Source organism: Labrus mixtus, chromosome 10 (assembly GCF_963584025.1).
Source record: "Labrus mixtus chromosome 10, fLabMix1.1, whole genome shotgun sequence".
Lineage (NCBI taxonomy): Eukaryota > Metazoa > Chordata > Actinopteri > Labriformes > Labridae > Labrus > Labrus mixtus.
This window is the reverse complement of record NC_083621.1, coordinates 9,819,731-9,834,875: the sequence shown is the minus strand read 5'-3', so window position 1 is coordinate 9,834,875 and position 15,145 is coordinate 9,819,731. Positions and strand designations below refer to the sequence as shown.

Genomic DNA, 15,145 nt, shown 5'->3' with positions numbered 1-15,145 from the left:
TGTTTAACATACACAACATGATATAATATTATAATCATGTTTAACATACAGAACATGATATACTATTATAATCATGTTTAACACAACATGATATACTATTATAATCATGTTTAACACAACATGATATAATATTATAATCATGTTTAACATACAGAACATGATATAATATTATAATCATGTTTAACACAACATGATATAATATTATAATCATGTTTAACATACAGAACATGATATAATATTATAATCATGTTTAACATACACAACATGATATAATATTATAATCATGTTTAACATACAGAACATGATATAATATTATAATCATGTTTAACATACAGAACACGATATAATATTATAATCATGTTTAACATACAGAACATGATATAATATTATCATGTTTAACATACAGAACATGATATAATATTATAATCATGTTTAACATACAGAACATGATATAATATTATAATCATGTTTAACATACAGAACATGATATAATATTATCATGTTTAACATACACAACATGATATAATATTATAATCATGTTTAACATACAGAACATGATATAATATTATAATCATGTTTAACATACAGAACATGATATAATATTATCATGTTTAACATACAGAACATGATATAATATTATAATCATGTTTAACATACAGAACATGATATAATATTATCATGTTTAACATACACAACATGATATAATATTATAATCATGTTTAACATGCACAACATAATATAATATTATATCATGTTTAACATACAGAACATGATATAATATTATAATCATGTTTAAATGGCATTTACTGTGTCCAATGAGGGATCTGTGATTATTCACGGAGCGGTAGACTAAATAGGGGGTGGGTATTCTAATGTGTGTGAATGTGTGTGTGTGTGTGTGTGTGTGTGTGTGTGAATGTGCGTGTGTGTGTGTGTGTGTGTGTGTGTATGTGTGTGTGTGTGTGTGTGTGTGTGTGTGTGTGTGTGTGTGTGTGTGTGTTTTCTGACCAGCTGAAAATGGCGGCTCGAAGCGTCGACTCGTCCTAACTTTATCGCACAATAATAATAAACACAACAATACACACAGCTGTTATCACACAACATGGGGAGACACTTCACTGCGGGGCCCCGGGCGCTCTGATCGGGAGACATTACTGTGAGCACCGCGGCTACGAGAAGGAGTTAAAACGCAAAAGGTAACCGATAAAGAAGCTTACAACTGCGGTCTACAGGCTAATGTCAACTAGCTGGCTACTTTAGCTTAGCCGACGATTTATAAAAAGGATTGTCAAATGAGCTGATGTTTACGTTTTAACGCCACCTTAAAATGACACAGTCGCTTAAAATGTCCACACTGTTAGATTCCTGCGCTACTCGGCTCTTGTCATTACTCAGCGACGTGTGTTCAGCATGCATGTTTGTAATATTGTGTTGCTAGCCTTAGCTTTTTGTAGGCTAAAGGAAGCTACGGCTAGCCTCTACTCCAAAAAGAGGGGTGTGTGTTTCTGTGTTTTCTGTCCGACAGAATGTAAAAACACACTCCCAACCATTTTTTTTTTTTTAGCTCCACTCTTTATTTAACCAGGTGTAATTGAAGGCCACTCTTTTGAAACTTTGTGTGTCTTCCAGGGAGCCATGGAGGATCCTCACACACGGTACAGCAAACGCCTGGTGAGTAACACACTGGTAGCAACCCGGAACACTTGTTTTTATATCATAACAATGCATCTCCTAGTTGTCTTATCTTATCTTCACAAGGTGGCCCAATGTAACTGCGACAGTATTTGTTATTTGTCAATCGCGTGCATGCACCTGGAGTAGTCCATTCTTGTGCACATCGTGTGATAGTTGTGAGTGTTTTTTATGACGGTAATGAAACCTTAAAGTTCACCAAAGGGTCAAGTTCACCTCCTAACCTGACAGCATCTGCACTGTGACCTTGCTTTACCCCTTTACAATCTTAGCAGCTAGTTGTGAAGTACTTATATTACTCACCTTTTTGCCCCCCAAAAAATCAGATAAATATTATCACTATAGTGTGGAAATGAGATCAAATTCAACCTTTCTGATTGTATAGATATGCGTGTTAAAAAAAACAACAACCTTATAAACTAGTCTGAGCATTGCTGTTCACACTACAACTTGAAACTCTGTGTGAAGTGTTGCCTTATTGTAAGTAATTGATTGCCTTCTCATTGTAGTTACACGATGTGAAAACAACACACTGGGTGGTTTCTGTTATATTAAATATTGTGCATTTGTCAATTTACGTGATACTGTGCAGTCTCTAGTGATAGAAAGGAGGACGAGGACCAGAGTTTAGATAATACCACATTTGTAGTAAAGCGATGGGGGTGGGGGAGATCTAAGTGTGGGGGGAGTTGTTCTTTATCCATCTGTCTAGCCGAGCAGTTGTGCGTCGAGTGAATGGCAGAGGGGGAGTTAGAGGAGGGGGCAGTCTGTGGAAGATTAACCCCTGCTATTGTAATGCCATATTGTTTGGTTCCCACATGAAGTGATTTGATAGTCGGCTGACTGATTAGTTTGGGTTGAATTATTGTAATATCCTTGATCCTTGTATCGGTGCTTTCAGGCATGCGTTTGTCACTATCAACTCTTTAATATATAGATATAAAAAAACAGCTACTGTGGTTTTTAACTAATTTCTTCAACAGCACCAAGATCAAAAAGTGGCCTGTGGCTTGCCACTTTGGGAGCACCAGCATACCGGTGTCGTTCATGGCATGCAAGTTTTCCAGCGACATGTGCCTGTACACTTCGTTTTGGTGACACGGCATCATAAATTCTGCGGCATCTGCTGTGGTTATCCAACAGGGGGGCCAGCGCAGCGTGCCACTCTCTCGTACCAGTATTGCCCATCTTCCACCACCATCATGCATTTGTATAATTAATACCAGAAGTATTGCTTTATGACATTCACTGTTGTAATTGTGTACATTTTTGTTGTCTTCATTGACATCGTGAGTGCAACAAAGAGATGTTATCAAATGAATGTATATGTTTCTCTTGTCTTGAACATTTTTAGTTTGGAATTTCCCTGATGACAGTCAAGTAGTTTCAGGTCCAGCACCATGTGCCAGTCTGACTTGCATGCAGCGTAACTAGAAATGTTGTCAGATTGGCTCATGGTGATGGACAAGTGAAAACTGGTTAAAAGCTGTGAATGAGAAGAAGTTACTAAATGTAATTATAGTGCCTCTCCAAACTACAAATGTTCTATATACATGAGAAAGACACGTTTACATTAGTTTGATAACATAACTCTGTTGCACTCACATTGTCGATTAAGACATTTTTTTTTTTTTTTTTACACATTTATGGTAGTAAATGTTGTAAAGCTAGATCGTGCAATTAATTTGAAGAGGGGCCATACTGGTGTGAGAGTGGAGTGGTACACGGCCATTCCATTAGCTACGACAGATTCCACAGAACTTATTATGCCATGTTGCTAAACTAAAATGCCACAGGCCACTTTTCAATCTTGGCGTCGCTCCATTTCTTTGCCTTTAGACTCCGCAAGGTATATTCCTAAAATACTTCTAGCAATGTTGTAGAGGGTTGTTGAAGATGGATTGGAACGCACTCGCTTTGGGTCCTGCGTCAGAACAAGTCACTAAGTCAAGTTTTCTCACCTAGACAAGTTTGGTGAAGTATTCAGTGCTCATTGTTAAGAAATGCCACCATCCCTTACAATGTTCAGCTTACATTATTTATCTCACAAAGCAAATCCCAAAACTGCTTTTTTTTATTATAACTTTTTACAAGTATAATCTTGACATTAGCATTGCTGCATGTCTCGTTAGCTGCTATAGCCCAGCTGTGTCATTGCACTTAATCTCTTCAGTGCAGTAAGGCATCCCATATTTCTCTCTGACAGTTAGCCTTGCACTATTCTCCAACACTTTCTGTTGCTCACTGCAAAACTGAAAAGGTAACGTTGCACTAAGAAGTGAAAAGAATCCTTCTTTTGTCCTCAGCGTACAGGCACGCGGCGGCGCTATCAGGATGATGGAATCTCAGATGATGAAATTGAGGGGAAACGAATGTTCGACCTGGATGAAAAGTTACAGTGCGTCAGATTCAACTCTGAATTGATCAAACACATGGAGGGTAAAGGTGAGAGGTTGAAAAAGTTCACTAAAATGTTTTAGTTAAATCTGATACAAAATCATATCATATTTCATGTAAATGTAATAAAGCTGCCTGTTCTACATGCTGTGTATGTCTCTTCTCTCTTCTAGATTTCACATTTGAATACATCCAGAGAGAAGGGCTCAGGGACCCCATTGTCTTTGAGACAGCTGATGGCCTTGGAATACAGTAAGTCAGATTCTCATCATTTTATCCCAGATTACTATTTGTTTGCTAAACACACAGAATGAAAATCATTTAAAAGCAAAAGCCAAGAAATCTTTTTCTTTTCTCTTGCAGAATGCCGGACCCTGAGTTCAGTGTGAGTGACGTCAAGCTGTTTGTTGGTAGGTTTCTTTTTCCTGACCTCTCAGAATAAATGGCTTTACTGTTTTTGCTGCTTGTAGAGCTAGACCAATACATATACCAGGATGATGCATTTTAGGGTTCTATTGTTGTTGATTCCAAGGTATGTATGGGATTACTTGGACGATAATTATAAGGTGTTGCTGATGTGAAATACTAAAGATGATTTGAGTTTTTTTCCTGCGCATTGTTTGTCCACCAGAGAGAACTGAGAAGTTGATCTAACTGAACTGTAACATTAAAGTAATCAATGGGCAATACACAAAACAACAGTTGTAGGGTAATTGTATTACACTGGTCTCACTTGTTGTTGAACCCCTTTTTCTTTCTCTTACAGGTAGTCGACGCATTGTAGACGTGATGGACGTGAACACCCAGAAAGGAATTGAGATGTCGATGGCTCAGTGGCGACGCTACTATGAGACGCCACCGTCAGAAAGAGAAAAACTCTACAATGTTATCAGCCTGGAGTTCAGCCACACCAGACTGGAGAATCTGGTCAAACGACCAGCTTCGGTGAGAACACCTCAGGGTGTCAAAAAATCCCAGATTGGCACATTAAAATGAAACATTTTAGAACTCACACCTGTGTGCAACAAAAAAGGAAAAACCCGAAAAGTCAGTAAAGAGACTGAAAAGTTATCTGTATTTGTCTGCTGCTTTGATGTTGAAAGAGCGTAGGTTTGTTAAAAGTACCAACAAAAAGTTGTGTTTGTTTTGAAAGAGTGTTTTACGTTTATACCACTTCCTTAATACTCAGGTGGATCTCATTGATTGGGTGGACAACATGTGGCCTCGCCATCTCAAGGAACGACAGAGAGACTCCACTAATGCCATCATAGACATGCATTATCCCAAAGTACAGAAGTAAGTAATCAAGAGTAAATACATATACAATATTAACTCTACTGTAGTCAGGAGAATTGATTAATATATGTTTTTCCATCTGAAATCTAAATCATGTTTTTCCTCCTGACTTTGTTCCTCTCAGGTACTGTCTCATGAGTGTGCAGGGCTGCTTCACTGATTTCCACATTGACTTTGGAGGCACCTCGGTCTGGTACCACATCTTGCGAGGAGGAAAGGTCAGTCTAGGTGTCCATTCACAAAAGAACTGTAGATTCATGCTACCTGTACCGACCAAGTGGACACTAGTTGTAATAAGGGACAGCCATTTATTCAGTTACATCTCAGAATGAATGTGAAAGTCATCCATCTAACTTTTCTACTGTATTTAGACATTTTTATTATTTATTATGATAATATCCCATACATGGACATAAATTACCTTTAACCTGTGACCCCTGCAGGTGTTCTGGCTGATACCACCTTCACCACAGAACCTGGAGATGTATGAGAACTGGGTTTTATCAGGAAAACAGGGAGACATCTTCTTGGGGGACAAGTGTCATGACTGCCAGAGGATAGAACTGAAGCAGGGCAATACCTTCATCATCCCATCAGGTTTGTAACCGTCACACAACAGTGACACACACTGGTATGAAGTCTACAAAGTCACATGCATTGTCTCTACTTCTACATGAGTTTATCATCCTGTGCCTTGTATGTTGTAGGGTGGATCCATGCTGTGTACACCCCAGAGGACACATTGGTGTTTGGGGGAAATTTCCTCCACAGCTTTAACATCCCCATGCAGCTTAACATATACAGTATTGAGGATCGCACACGGGTAAGTAGCACCTCGCATTCACTATTCATTTTTTTCTGCTGTTTGAAAGTAGCTGTCCTCCTGACGCACTGATGATTGCTTTACATTTTGAGATGATGCAAGGCATGATTATTTTTCTGTGGGTATTACTCACGATAGGAAAAACTGGTGAGCGTATCCTTTTGACTTTTGTTTTGAGGACATAAATCACTACACTTCTGCAGTGGGCACATAAACTGGTAGCTGACCATTTTGTTACAGACCTCGAGTTGTTAATTAGTGCATCTTTTATATTGATCAGTTTAAATAAACAGAAGAGTCATATAATAAAGCCGTAGTCACATGAATGTGTTCTACTTCAATGGTGCAACATGTGGACACTTCAGTCTGTCTTTTGCAGTCACAAGAAATTGAGTCCTCTTCAGCAAACACAGCCGTCCTTGGTGGGACAATTCAAAGCATTTTGTTTGAATTCTTGTAAAAGTTTACCGTAGTTGTGCTTGGCAGCTCTGCACAGACTGACACTGCTTAGTTGTAGAGGATCAGGAGGGGCGTGGGTGGCAAGTGCCATATGACCTTTTTCCCAGACTAGTGCAAGAGCCAAAGAGATTACGAGGTGCATTGGTGTTTTCTTGAAAAAATGACAGGAATCTTTTTCAGTCATATCATACTTTGGTCTTCAGTCTCATTTTGTAATTTAATCGTGAGAGAATCGTATCGTGAACCCAGTATCGTGAATTGTATCATATCGTGAGTTGAGTAAATCGTTACATCCCTAGTAGTTAGTATAAATCAACTCAAAGGAACAAACTATGCATTGTATGGTGTCTTAGTGTGGTATTTGAATAAATATGATAATGAGGGTACAAAAAGCATCCCTTTTTCTGATATGTTTCTGTCGTCCTCTAGGTGCCAGCAAAGTTTCGCTACCCGTTCTATTATGAGATGTGCTGGTATGTGCTGGAGAGATATCTTTACTGTCTGACCAATATCTCCCATCTCACCCCTGAGTTCCAAAAATACTCCCTAGGCATAGGTGAGAAGCAATGAACACAAGAATTCTGGCCGTTGTTTTTTTTTCTTTATTACACAGAAACACAAAATAATGAATTGCTGACACAAACTTCATCTTTTCCAGGGCTGACCCAGGCTGACCTTGAAACCATGGATCACACTGGGAATGGCGCCCCAAATGGGGTAGACAGTGACACTGAACATGTTGAGATAAAGGTGAAGGAAGAGGATGACCACAAAGAAAAGGCAGCTCAATTTCCCAAACCGAAGCAGATGCTGACTCCCTTTGAGCTTGAGGGCCTGTTTAACCTTTTAGGGAAGCTGGAGGAACTTCCTGCCCACAAAAAATGTGTCCCTGCAGGCATCAGGAACGCTGTAGCCCTGCTTGAGGACATGAGGGTAGGTGTCCATCTCTCAATAAACACTGGCTTAGATATCATTTTCAAAGACAGTTGGCGCCTAATGTTTTTTGGAGATGTCCAGATATATGAAATTGTTGTTCTTATTTCTTCTTCTTTTTCTTCTCCCCTTGTCCAGGCTGTTCTGCAGAATCATGTTAATGAGAACCCTAAGCTCTCCTACACTGGAGAGCCCATTGTCAAGTGGCCAGAAAGGGTGAGTAGAGAAATGTTAGATACATTTTAACCCCTCCTGCAAGCTGGGAGCAAGTAGCAACATTCTAGTGTGTAAAGATGATGATGTTAGTCATTGAGCACACATGGTATATTAAAAATATGTGTTTCAAATAGTTTCAAGCTTTTTTTGTTACATATAATTCATACTAAAAAAACACTGTCAGGATCAGTAGAAAAGAATGTACCTTTTAGAATAAACTGCAAATTAAATACCTTGGAAATAGTTACCTTTTGAAATTAAATTATCAAAAAAACAAAGCCTGTCATTGTGGCTAATTATTTACAGAACACTCTTTTAACTTGTTTTCTCCCTGCTTATGTTCCTGAAACAGCCGTCATGGTACCAGCCCCCCACTCCCCCTCCCCCCGTCATTTACCGGCCCCGCTTGGGCCCCACCCTCCACAAGCCTCTGGGACAGAGGCCCACCAAACGCTCCTCCATCTCTGCCTTGAGGCGCAGACGGGTGAGGTGTAAGCGCTGTGCTGGCTGTTGCAGGAAGGAGTGTGGCACCTGCCAGTACTGCCATGACATGAGGAAGTTTGGTGGGCCTGGACGCATGAAGAAGGGCTGTGTCATGAGACAGTGTCTAACGGTGAGACCCATAGCACCAATGATGCTCCAAATCTCTACATATCAGAAATGAAATGTTTCTAGGATTTTTACAAATCTTTTGCAGCTTAAGATCTCAGGATTTTGAAAAGGAATGGAGAGTTTCATTTTTAATTTACTGTAAGTTTAAAATCACATTCATGTATTCCTACAGCCCGCCTTGCCAAACACAGCACGCTGTGCCATATGTGGAGAAGGAGAATCAGAGGAATCAGATCCAAGCACTCACTCACTCATGGAGTGCTCTGTCTGCTCACAGATTACCCATCATCATTGCATGAAGGTGAGCTGCTGACGACACAGTGTGAAGGCTGGTAATTGAGTGTGCTATTGCTTTCCTCTTGATAAAGCTGCATTTCTTGGTCAAACCTTGAAGGTGATTTTTCAAGCTATTTACTTTATCCTGTTTCAGGAACCTGGTGAGGGGAAGATCAATAAGGATTTGCCCAGCTGCTGGGAATGTCCCAAATGTTACCAAAACAAAGGCTCAGAATCAGAGGTACAAAACTTTCTCTCTTTGTTTTAATGTCATTAAATCAACACTTTACAACATTTACCTTCTTCAGTAACTTCCTACTTACTTTGCTTGATATTGAAATGCTCTAAGTTTTGTAACTCTGTGTTACAATAACGCCCTTTCTTCTTAAACCCCACTGATCAACTCTTCTTGTCCTCTCGTACCAGTCTTTTAGCGATGAAGAAAGTGGAGAGTCGGAGGGCTTCACCTCCTTGCCGCCATCCAAACTTGCATACCGGGAGGGAATAGGTGTAGGAGAAGGTGTGAGACGAGGGAGACGTAGTAGACCTACCAGACCCACAGCACCACCTCCTTCTCAGAAACTGCTACTACAGCATCAACAGAATCGCAAGAGAGCAAGTGCACTGGAGCTCAGACTTAAGAAAAGGGTAAAGTTAAGATCCGAACAGGAGATGCAATTTTTCACTTTCCCACTCACGATTTAAGAGAAGTAGTGTAAACAATCTTTTGATTGAAAGAAATCAGGGTTCCTGCAGATGTTTAGGTTTTAATTAGAAAGTCATAAAAGGAATCATTTGTTTTTCTTTGTTTGGGTCTTTCTATGCTATTTTTCACACTTAAATATAATGTAAATCAAGTATATCCTCTGAAAATAACTCTGTGAGTCATGACTGTCTACAATGGGTGTAACACCCGAGTCCCACTGTCTGTGATGCTCTCCGAGTTTTCCGAGTCCTATCTTCAGTTTGTTTACATCGCCAGGACGGCCAGCTGACTCCTCCCCTCGCTTATAAAAGTTGTTTAATTGAGGGACTAGAGAAAAGAAGAATAACATACTGTACTCACTGCTTAACTGTGTATCTAGATCACGCTCATTTCAGGTAAATTTACATGCAGTGTGAAGATACGAGCATAATAAAGATCACTAGCATTAGCATGCTAACACAACAATGCAGCACAAGTTGTTTTGGTTTCATGCTGGTGCTCAAGGGTGACATCTGCTGGATCAAAAAATCACATATAAAGCCTTTAAAGGCTTAAATTAGATTTTTAAAAGTGTACAGCAACCATGAGATGAGTTTAGTCAGAAACTTTCCATTTATACCTTAAACTTAAACGTAGAATCCTTAAGCAGCGATGTATCTGGATTTATCTGGAATTCCAGATCATCCCATGCAACTTTAATTGTCCATGAAAGTGTTTTTCAACAATACACTATACCAGGATGTGCCACCCAGGTATTTTTCTCTTTTTTTTTTTTTATCCAATCTATGATCGCCATCTAAAATGTTGTATAAGACTGACAAACAAATCGACGAACTGCACATTTGAATCAATTGAGTGACTGGATTTCTAAATGCCTCGAGGCATATTTCAATCCGGACTACTATAGAGCGCACTGTCGAAAGGCCCAACATACTTTATATTTAGAATATACATAGACCATGTACTGTCATTTTATTTCAGCAGAGCATGAGCATCTGTAAGTTTCACTGACTGACACACGTCTCCTTTAGGGTTTGTCTCAGACGCAGCGGCAGGATAGGAATTTTAAGTCGAGGGCTTTTCATCATAGTAAATCATTTACATTAGCCAGTCTAATGAACTTAAAGTATAGTTATATAGGCCTAGTAATAAGACAGGATAAGATAATCCTCTTAGTCCCACAATAGGAGAATCTTCATTGTTACAGCAGTAAAGGAAAAAATACAGCAACGGTTGAGATAAGCGTCAATAAATAAACAATAATAACTAGAAGGGAAAAAAAGTGATTTAAAAAAAGCAAAACTAAGTTAGATGTTCATAAAAGAATCCTGTCTTTGTGAGTGACATTTATCTCGATCCCTCAACCACTTGTCTGTCTTTCGCAGATAAAACTGGAGCGGAGCAAACTGTTATCGGTAAGAAATGCACTTATTTCTGTAATGACTCTGCACTGCGACAAAATATATCTTTCTTTTTTTTTTGTGCCTAATACAGTGAGTACTGTTTGTTAGAGAACCCTGAAGTGCTGATGTGGCAGCATTTCATTATTTTAGAAAAACTTTCAAGTTCTGTTTCAGGTGTTGTTAAATGAATGCATCTCTGATCAGAGCACATTTGAGCTTTAGATTTTGTTTGGAAGATGCAATACTTAGTTCACACTTGCCATCGTTTTTGCACTTTCCTTCCAACAGAGACAGGCAGCTTTAGATCGTTCTCCTAGGCTGCTTGGCTCCAGGCTGCTGTCCAGACTACGTTCTCCAACCAGCAGAGAATCTCAGGGCAGAGGCCGGGGCACCACCTGGCCCAGTGGCTCTTCCTTAAACAGCTCTCCAAGAGGGACTGCGCCCATCCAGCAGCAGCCGTCTTCCTTCGGTCTGGTTCTTGAACCCAAAGGAGAGCCTCGCAGAGGAAGAGGAAGAGGGGTGAGGCTGCGGGGAGGAGGAGCAGGGAGAGGAATGAGAAGTGGTAGAAGCTATGGAGAGCTGCAGGAGGAGAGTGAGGACAGCAGTAGCAGCAGCACCAACAGCAACAGCAACAGCAGCAGCAGCAGCAGCAGCGACGACGATGAGGACAGGGGACAGACAAGTGTGAAGGGTTTGGATAAAGAGAACCAGCCACAGTCAAGGCGAGAGGGACGAGCAGCCAAAGAAAAGGAGGTGGAAGGGAGCAAGGTGGCTTACCAAAATGTTGCGGAGGAAGATGAGGAGGAGGAGATGAAACAGGACAGTCAAACGGGGGGGAACGATGGCTCCAATCTAAAAGTGACACTTCAGAGACCAACCAAGGCCAAGCAGGATCCATCAGCTATTGTCCCTAAATTAGAAGCTGTTGCCCCTCAAACTACCACTTCAGCAATACACAACCAGACCAGGGCCCTTGCGAGACCCCCAATCAGGAATCGCAGGCCCTGTCCTGAACAACACTCCAACAGGCACACACCCCCACTCACTCGCAGTGGGCACACAGACACTCATAGCTCCCACCCAGAGAGGCTGGACACCTCTAAAAGAACCAAGCTGAGCAGACCGGCTAAACTGAGCAATGGCGCCTCCTGTTCCTCTTCCTCTGAGCTTCCTCATCACCGCGTCCCTCTGTCCGCACTACAGGAAGGAGGGGGCGAGGCAGACAGGGAGAGCAGTGGGAGCGGGCCAGGCTGTGAGAGGGAGGTGTGGGTATCTGTCTTCCGTTACTTAAGTCGAGCAGACCTCTGTGTCTGCATGGCTGTCTGCAAAAACTGGTACAAATGGTAAGACCTTTTTAATATAATTGTAATAAGGGAAGAATGGTCTACTCAAACCTCTCTCCTTGCTGACTTTTATTTAAGAGAGAGAAGGGAAAAGAAGGGTCACAGTAACTTTTGCCCTTTAAAAATCTGACTCCAATGGCAATAGAAAAAACAAGTATTAATTTCACTTTCTCATTATTTTGATTGGATCAGCTTCATAGCTTTTGATCAGGACCTTCATTCTTTTAAGGAAGTAGCTTTTTTCCCAGAGAAACACTTCCATTCAACGTTTACATATTTCTGCTGTTAACTCCGCTAGCGAGTTAACCAGCTGTATCGGTTGTATCATTTTTTTTAATAATTGATTTAAATTTCTGATTTTGATAATTCAATAGGCTACCATCAAAATACAGTAATGATGCCATCTCAGCCATTAAAAATAACTAGAAATAGTTGTGTATTTTTCCCTTTATTGTTTTTTGCAAATGTGGAGAAGTAAATTTAATAAAAGTCAAAAATAACTTCAAGAGGATGTGAACACAATAAAAAGCCATCATAGCTTACTAAAGTTTAGTATTTTTTAAAAATGTTTGTCTTTTTCTTATTGTAAACTAAAAAGTGTTTGTGTAAAGTTCTGTCAGTGTAACATGGCTGTATGTATAGCTGACAGGATAAATGAACATGTTTTTAATTGTTCATAGGTGTTTAGACAAGCGGCTTTGGTCACGGATCGACCTGAGCATCAAACGCACCATCACTCCTCAGGCCCTAACAGGCATCATAAAGAGACAGCCAATCACACTCGATCTCTCTTGGACCAATATCTCTAAAAAGCAGCTAAACTGGCTTGTTGGCCGGCTGCCTGGTACGTAATCACAAACAACACACAACACATTTTTCATAAAATATATGTTCAACGCTATTTAATAAATGACATAATGAAACAAAATATTTGTATTGTATATCGTTTTGAAGAGACATGTTCGCACCGGTAAGTTCTGTGTTGTTGATTTCACAGGGCTGAAGGATCTGATGCTGGCAGGTTGTTCCTGGTCATCTATTTCAGCTCTCTGTTCCTCTGGTTGCCCTCTCCTCCGCTCTCTGGATCTGCGGTACGCAGACGGGATCAAAGACACTCAGATCAGGGATCTAGTCAGCCCTCCAGGTGAGGAAAGAGATGCCTCCCAGTGTGCTTGTTAATAGCTAGATGTCAATCCCATTCAGCTTTCCATTTTTTTCAGTAGTGACCTCTGAAGCCTCTTTTTGTCTCTATTTTTTTACACAAACTCTTGTTTTCTTCACCTCCCAAATAATCTCTATGTTTCCAGGCTGTGACAATCGCAGTCAGTTGCGGACCATGCAGTGTTTGCGACTAGCGGGCCTGGACATCAGCGACTCCACTGTGCGCCTGGTGATCCGCCACATGCCCCAATTAACAAAACTAGACCTCTCCCACTGCAACAGCCTTACAGACCACTCCATCAACCTGCTGACTGCAGTGGGCTCATCCACTCGCAATACTCTCACAGAACTCAACCTGGGAGGTGAGATATTTTCTGTAACATCTAATACAACAAATGTTGGATTGTTTTTTACTGCACAGGCTCTGATGTTTCTTTATGTCTCTCTCTCTCTCCCAGGGTGTAGTAAACTGACAGACACCTGTCTAAAGTATCTCCGACGTCTCTCTTGCATCTCTCTGCTCGACCTGCGAGGCTGCAAAGGCGTCTCACGCATGGCCTGCGAGGCCTTCATCTCCGAGCTGTCCGTCAACACGCTCTACTGCCTGTCAGATGAAAAACTGATTCAGAGGATATCCTAAATTCTCCTCTGACTGCAGGAATGCAATGGCAAGAGAGTGGATCCTGTGTGACACAAACGACACAGGTGGGCAAGGAAGTTAACATCCGCCTGTATCATGTAAACGGGTGTAAAAGGGTGGGGTCTAAACTGCGAATGCTAACTCACTTAAGTGGTGTTGAAATGGTGTTAAAGGGGGTCCTCACAGCTGGACCAGCATTGCATACATGTTTCCCCGTGTACCAATAAAGAGACTAAGGAGCTTTATTTTTTATGTTCTTTTGGGATTACTGCGATGTGGAGAAGAAAACCTTTTTTCCATTGCCAGCAGAAGTGGGACAACATGGGCAATTAATAAACTGTAATAATCTTCACATCCTTGGGATAACCAAGGGGATCGCTTCTTCTTTGGAGAGATGCCAGTCTTGACTCTGTCATAAACTCAAGCCTTGACAAAGAGAGATAGATAAGAAAATACTAAGTTTCCTGCATTCTTTTGTTTAGCTGAGCCCCATAAAGTCTTATTTATTATTAGCTGACTAATTTTATTTTGGCTACTTTTGGCAGCTCCAAATTAATGAATATCTTTGTCAGATTCAAGAGAGCAAGCGTTATGTTGTTGGATGCTATCTGCACAACATCTATGCGTTTAGGTTTATTTTTACAGATGACTGAAGGTCACAGGTCTTTCGCATCACAACCTACATGTTGAGGGACTGGAGTGGCCTGTATTGTCGGTATAAAAAGGCACTTGGGTGCTATAGTAGTCATATGGTAGAATTGAATAGTAAACACAAATACTGAGTGGGAGCAATGGAATAGCAGAGGACAGTGTGAGAAAGCAATCAATGTGGCAACAAGACCTCACCCCGGCAGAGGGCAGGTTGCATTAAGTGTTCGGGGTAAGCCAAGGATTAGGTGTCAGATAAATGGTGCATCTTCAAACAAATGTTAGTCTTCAGGTGCTATTATTTCCAAACTCTTTTTGCTTTGTTTTTGTACAGAGAATACATTTAGAGTAAACATGTTATTATTCTAGATGAAACTGCTCCCCACCCCTCTTTCATAAATTCTGGTTTCTTTTCATGGGTGAAAAAAAACACGTTGGAACTTTTCACTGAATTTCATGACCTATATGATTCAATGTAGAGATGTATAATTTTGTTTTTTGGGGGCAGGGGCGTTGCTCATGTCTTTGTTACCTTTTAGT

General features: G+C 40.6%; 1 protein-coding gene across 1 annotated transcript; it reads left to right on the top strand.

Annotated features, from left to right (window-relative positions):
- Positions 1 to 988: 988 nt before the first annotated feature.
- kdm2ab (lysine (K)-specific demethylase 2Ab) lies at positions 989 to 14,400 on the top strand. The gene is made up of 23 exons (XM_061048052.1): positions 989 to 1,196; positions 1,630 to 1,671; positions 3,999 to 4,137; positions 4,263 to 4,341; positions 4,453 to 4,503; positions 4,860 to 5,034; positions 5,279 to 5,385; positions 5,510 to 5,603; positions 5,829 to 5,982; positions 6,093 to 6,208; positions 7,097 to 7,223; positions 7,326 to 7,600; positions 7,739 to 7,816; positions 8,169 to 8,429; positions 8,601 to 8,729; positions 8,859 to 8,945; positions 9,131 to 9,352; positions 10,796 to 10,825; positions 11,102 to 12,156; positions 12,837 to 13,000; positions 13,154 to 13,300; positions 13,464 to 13,679; positions 13,776 to 14,400. The coding sequence occupies exons 2-23, from the start codon at positions 1,636 to 1,638 to the stop codon at positions 13,955 to 13,957; spliced, it is 3,924 nt and encodes a 1,307-aa protein (XP_060904035.1). The 5' UTR covers positions 989 to 1,196; positions 1,630 to 1,635; the 3' UTR covers positions 13,958 to 14,400.
- The last annotated feature ends 745 nt before the right edge of the window (positions 14,401 to 15,145 follow it).

Coding starts and splice junctions, on each gene's coding strand:
- kdm2ab (XM_061048052.1), top strand. CDS start 1,636: ATGGAGGATCCTCACACACGGTACAGCAAACGCCTG. Junction 4,138..4,262: donor CAAACACATGGAGGGTAAAG/GTGAGAGGTTGA, acceptor TCTCTCTTCTAG/ATTTCACATTTGAATACATC. Junction 4,342..4,452: donor GCTGATGGCCTTGGAATACA/GTAAGTCAGATT, acceptor TTTCTCTTGCAG/AATGCCGGACCCTGAGTTCA.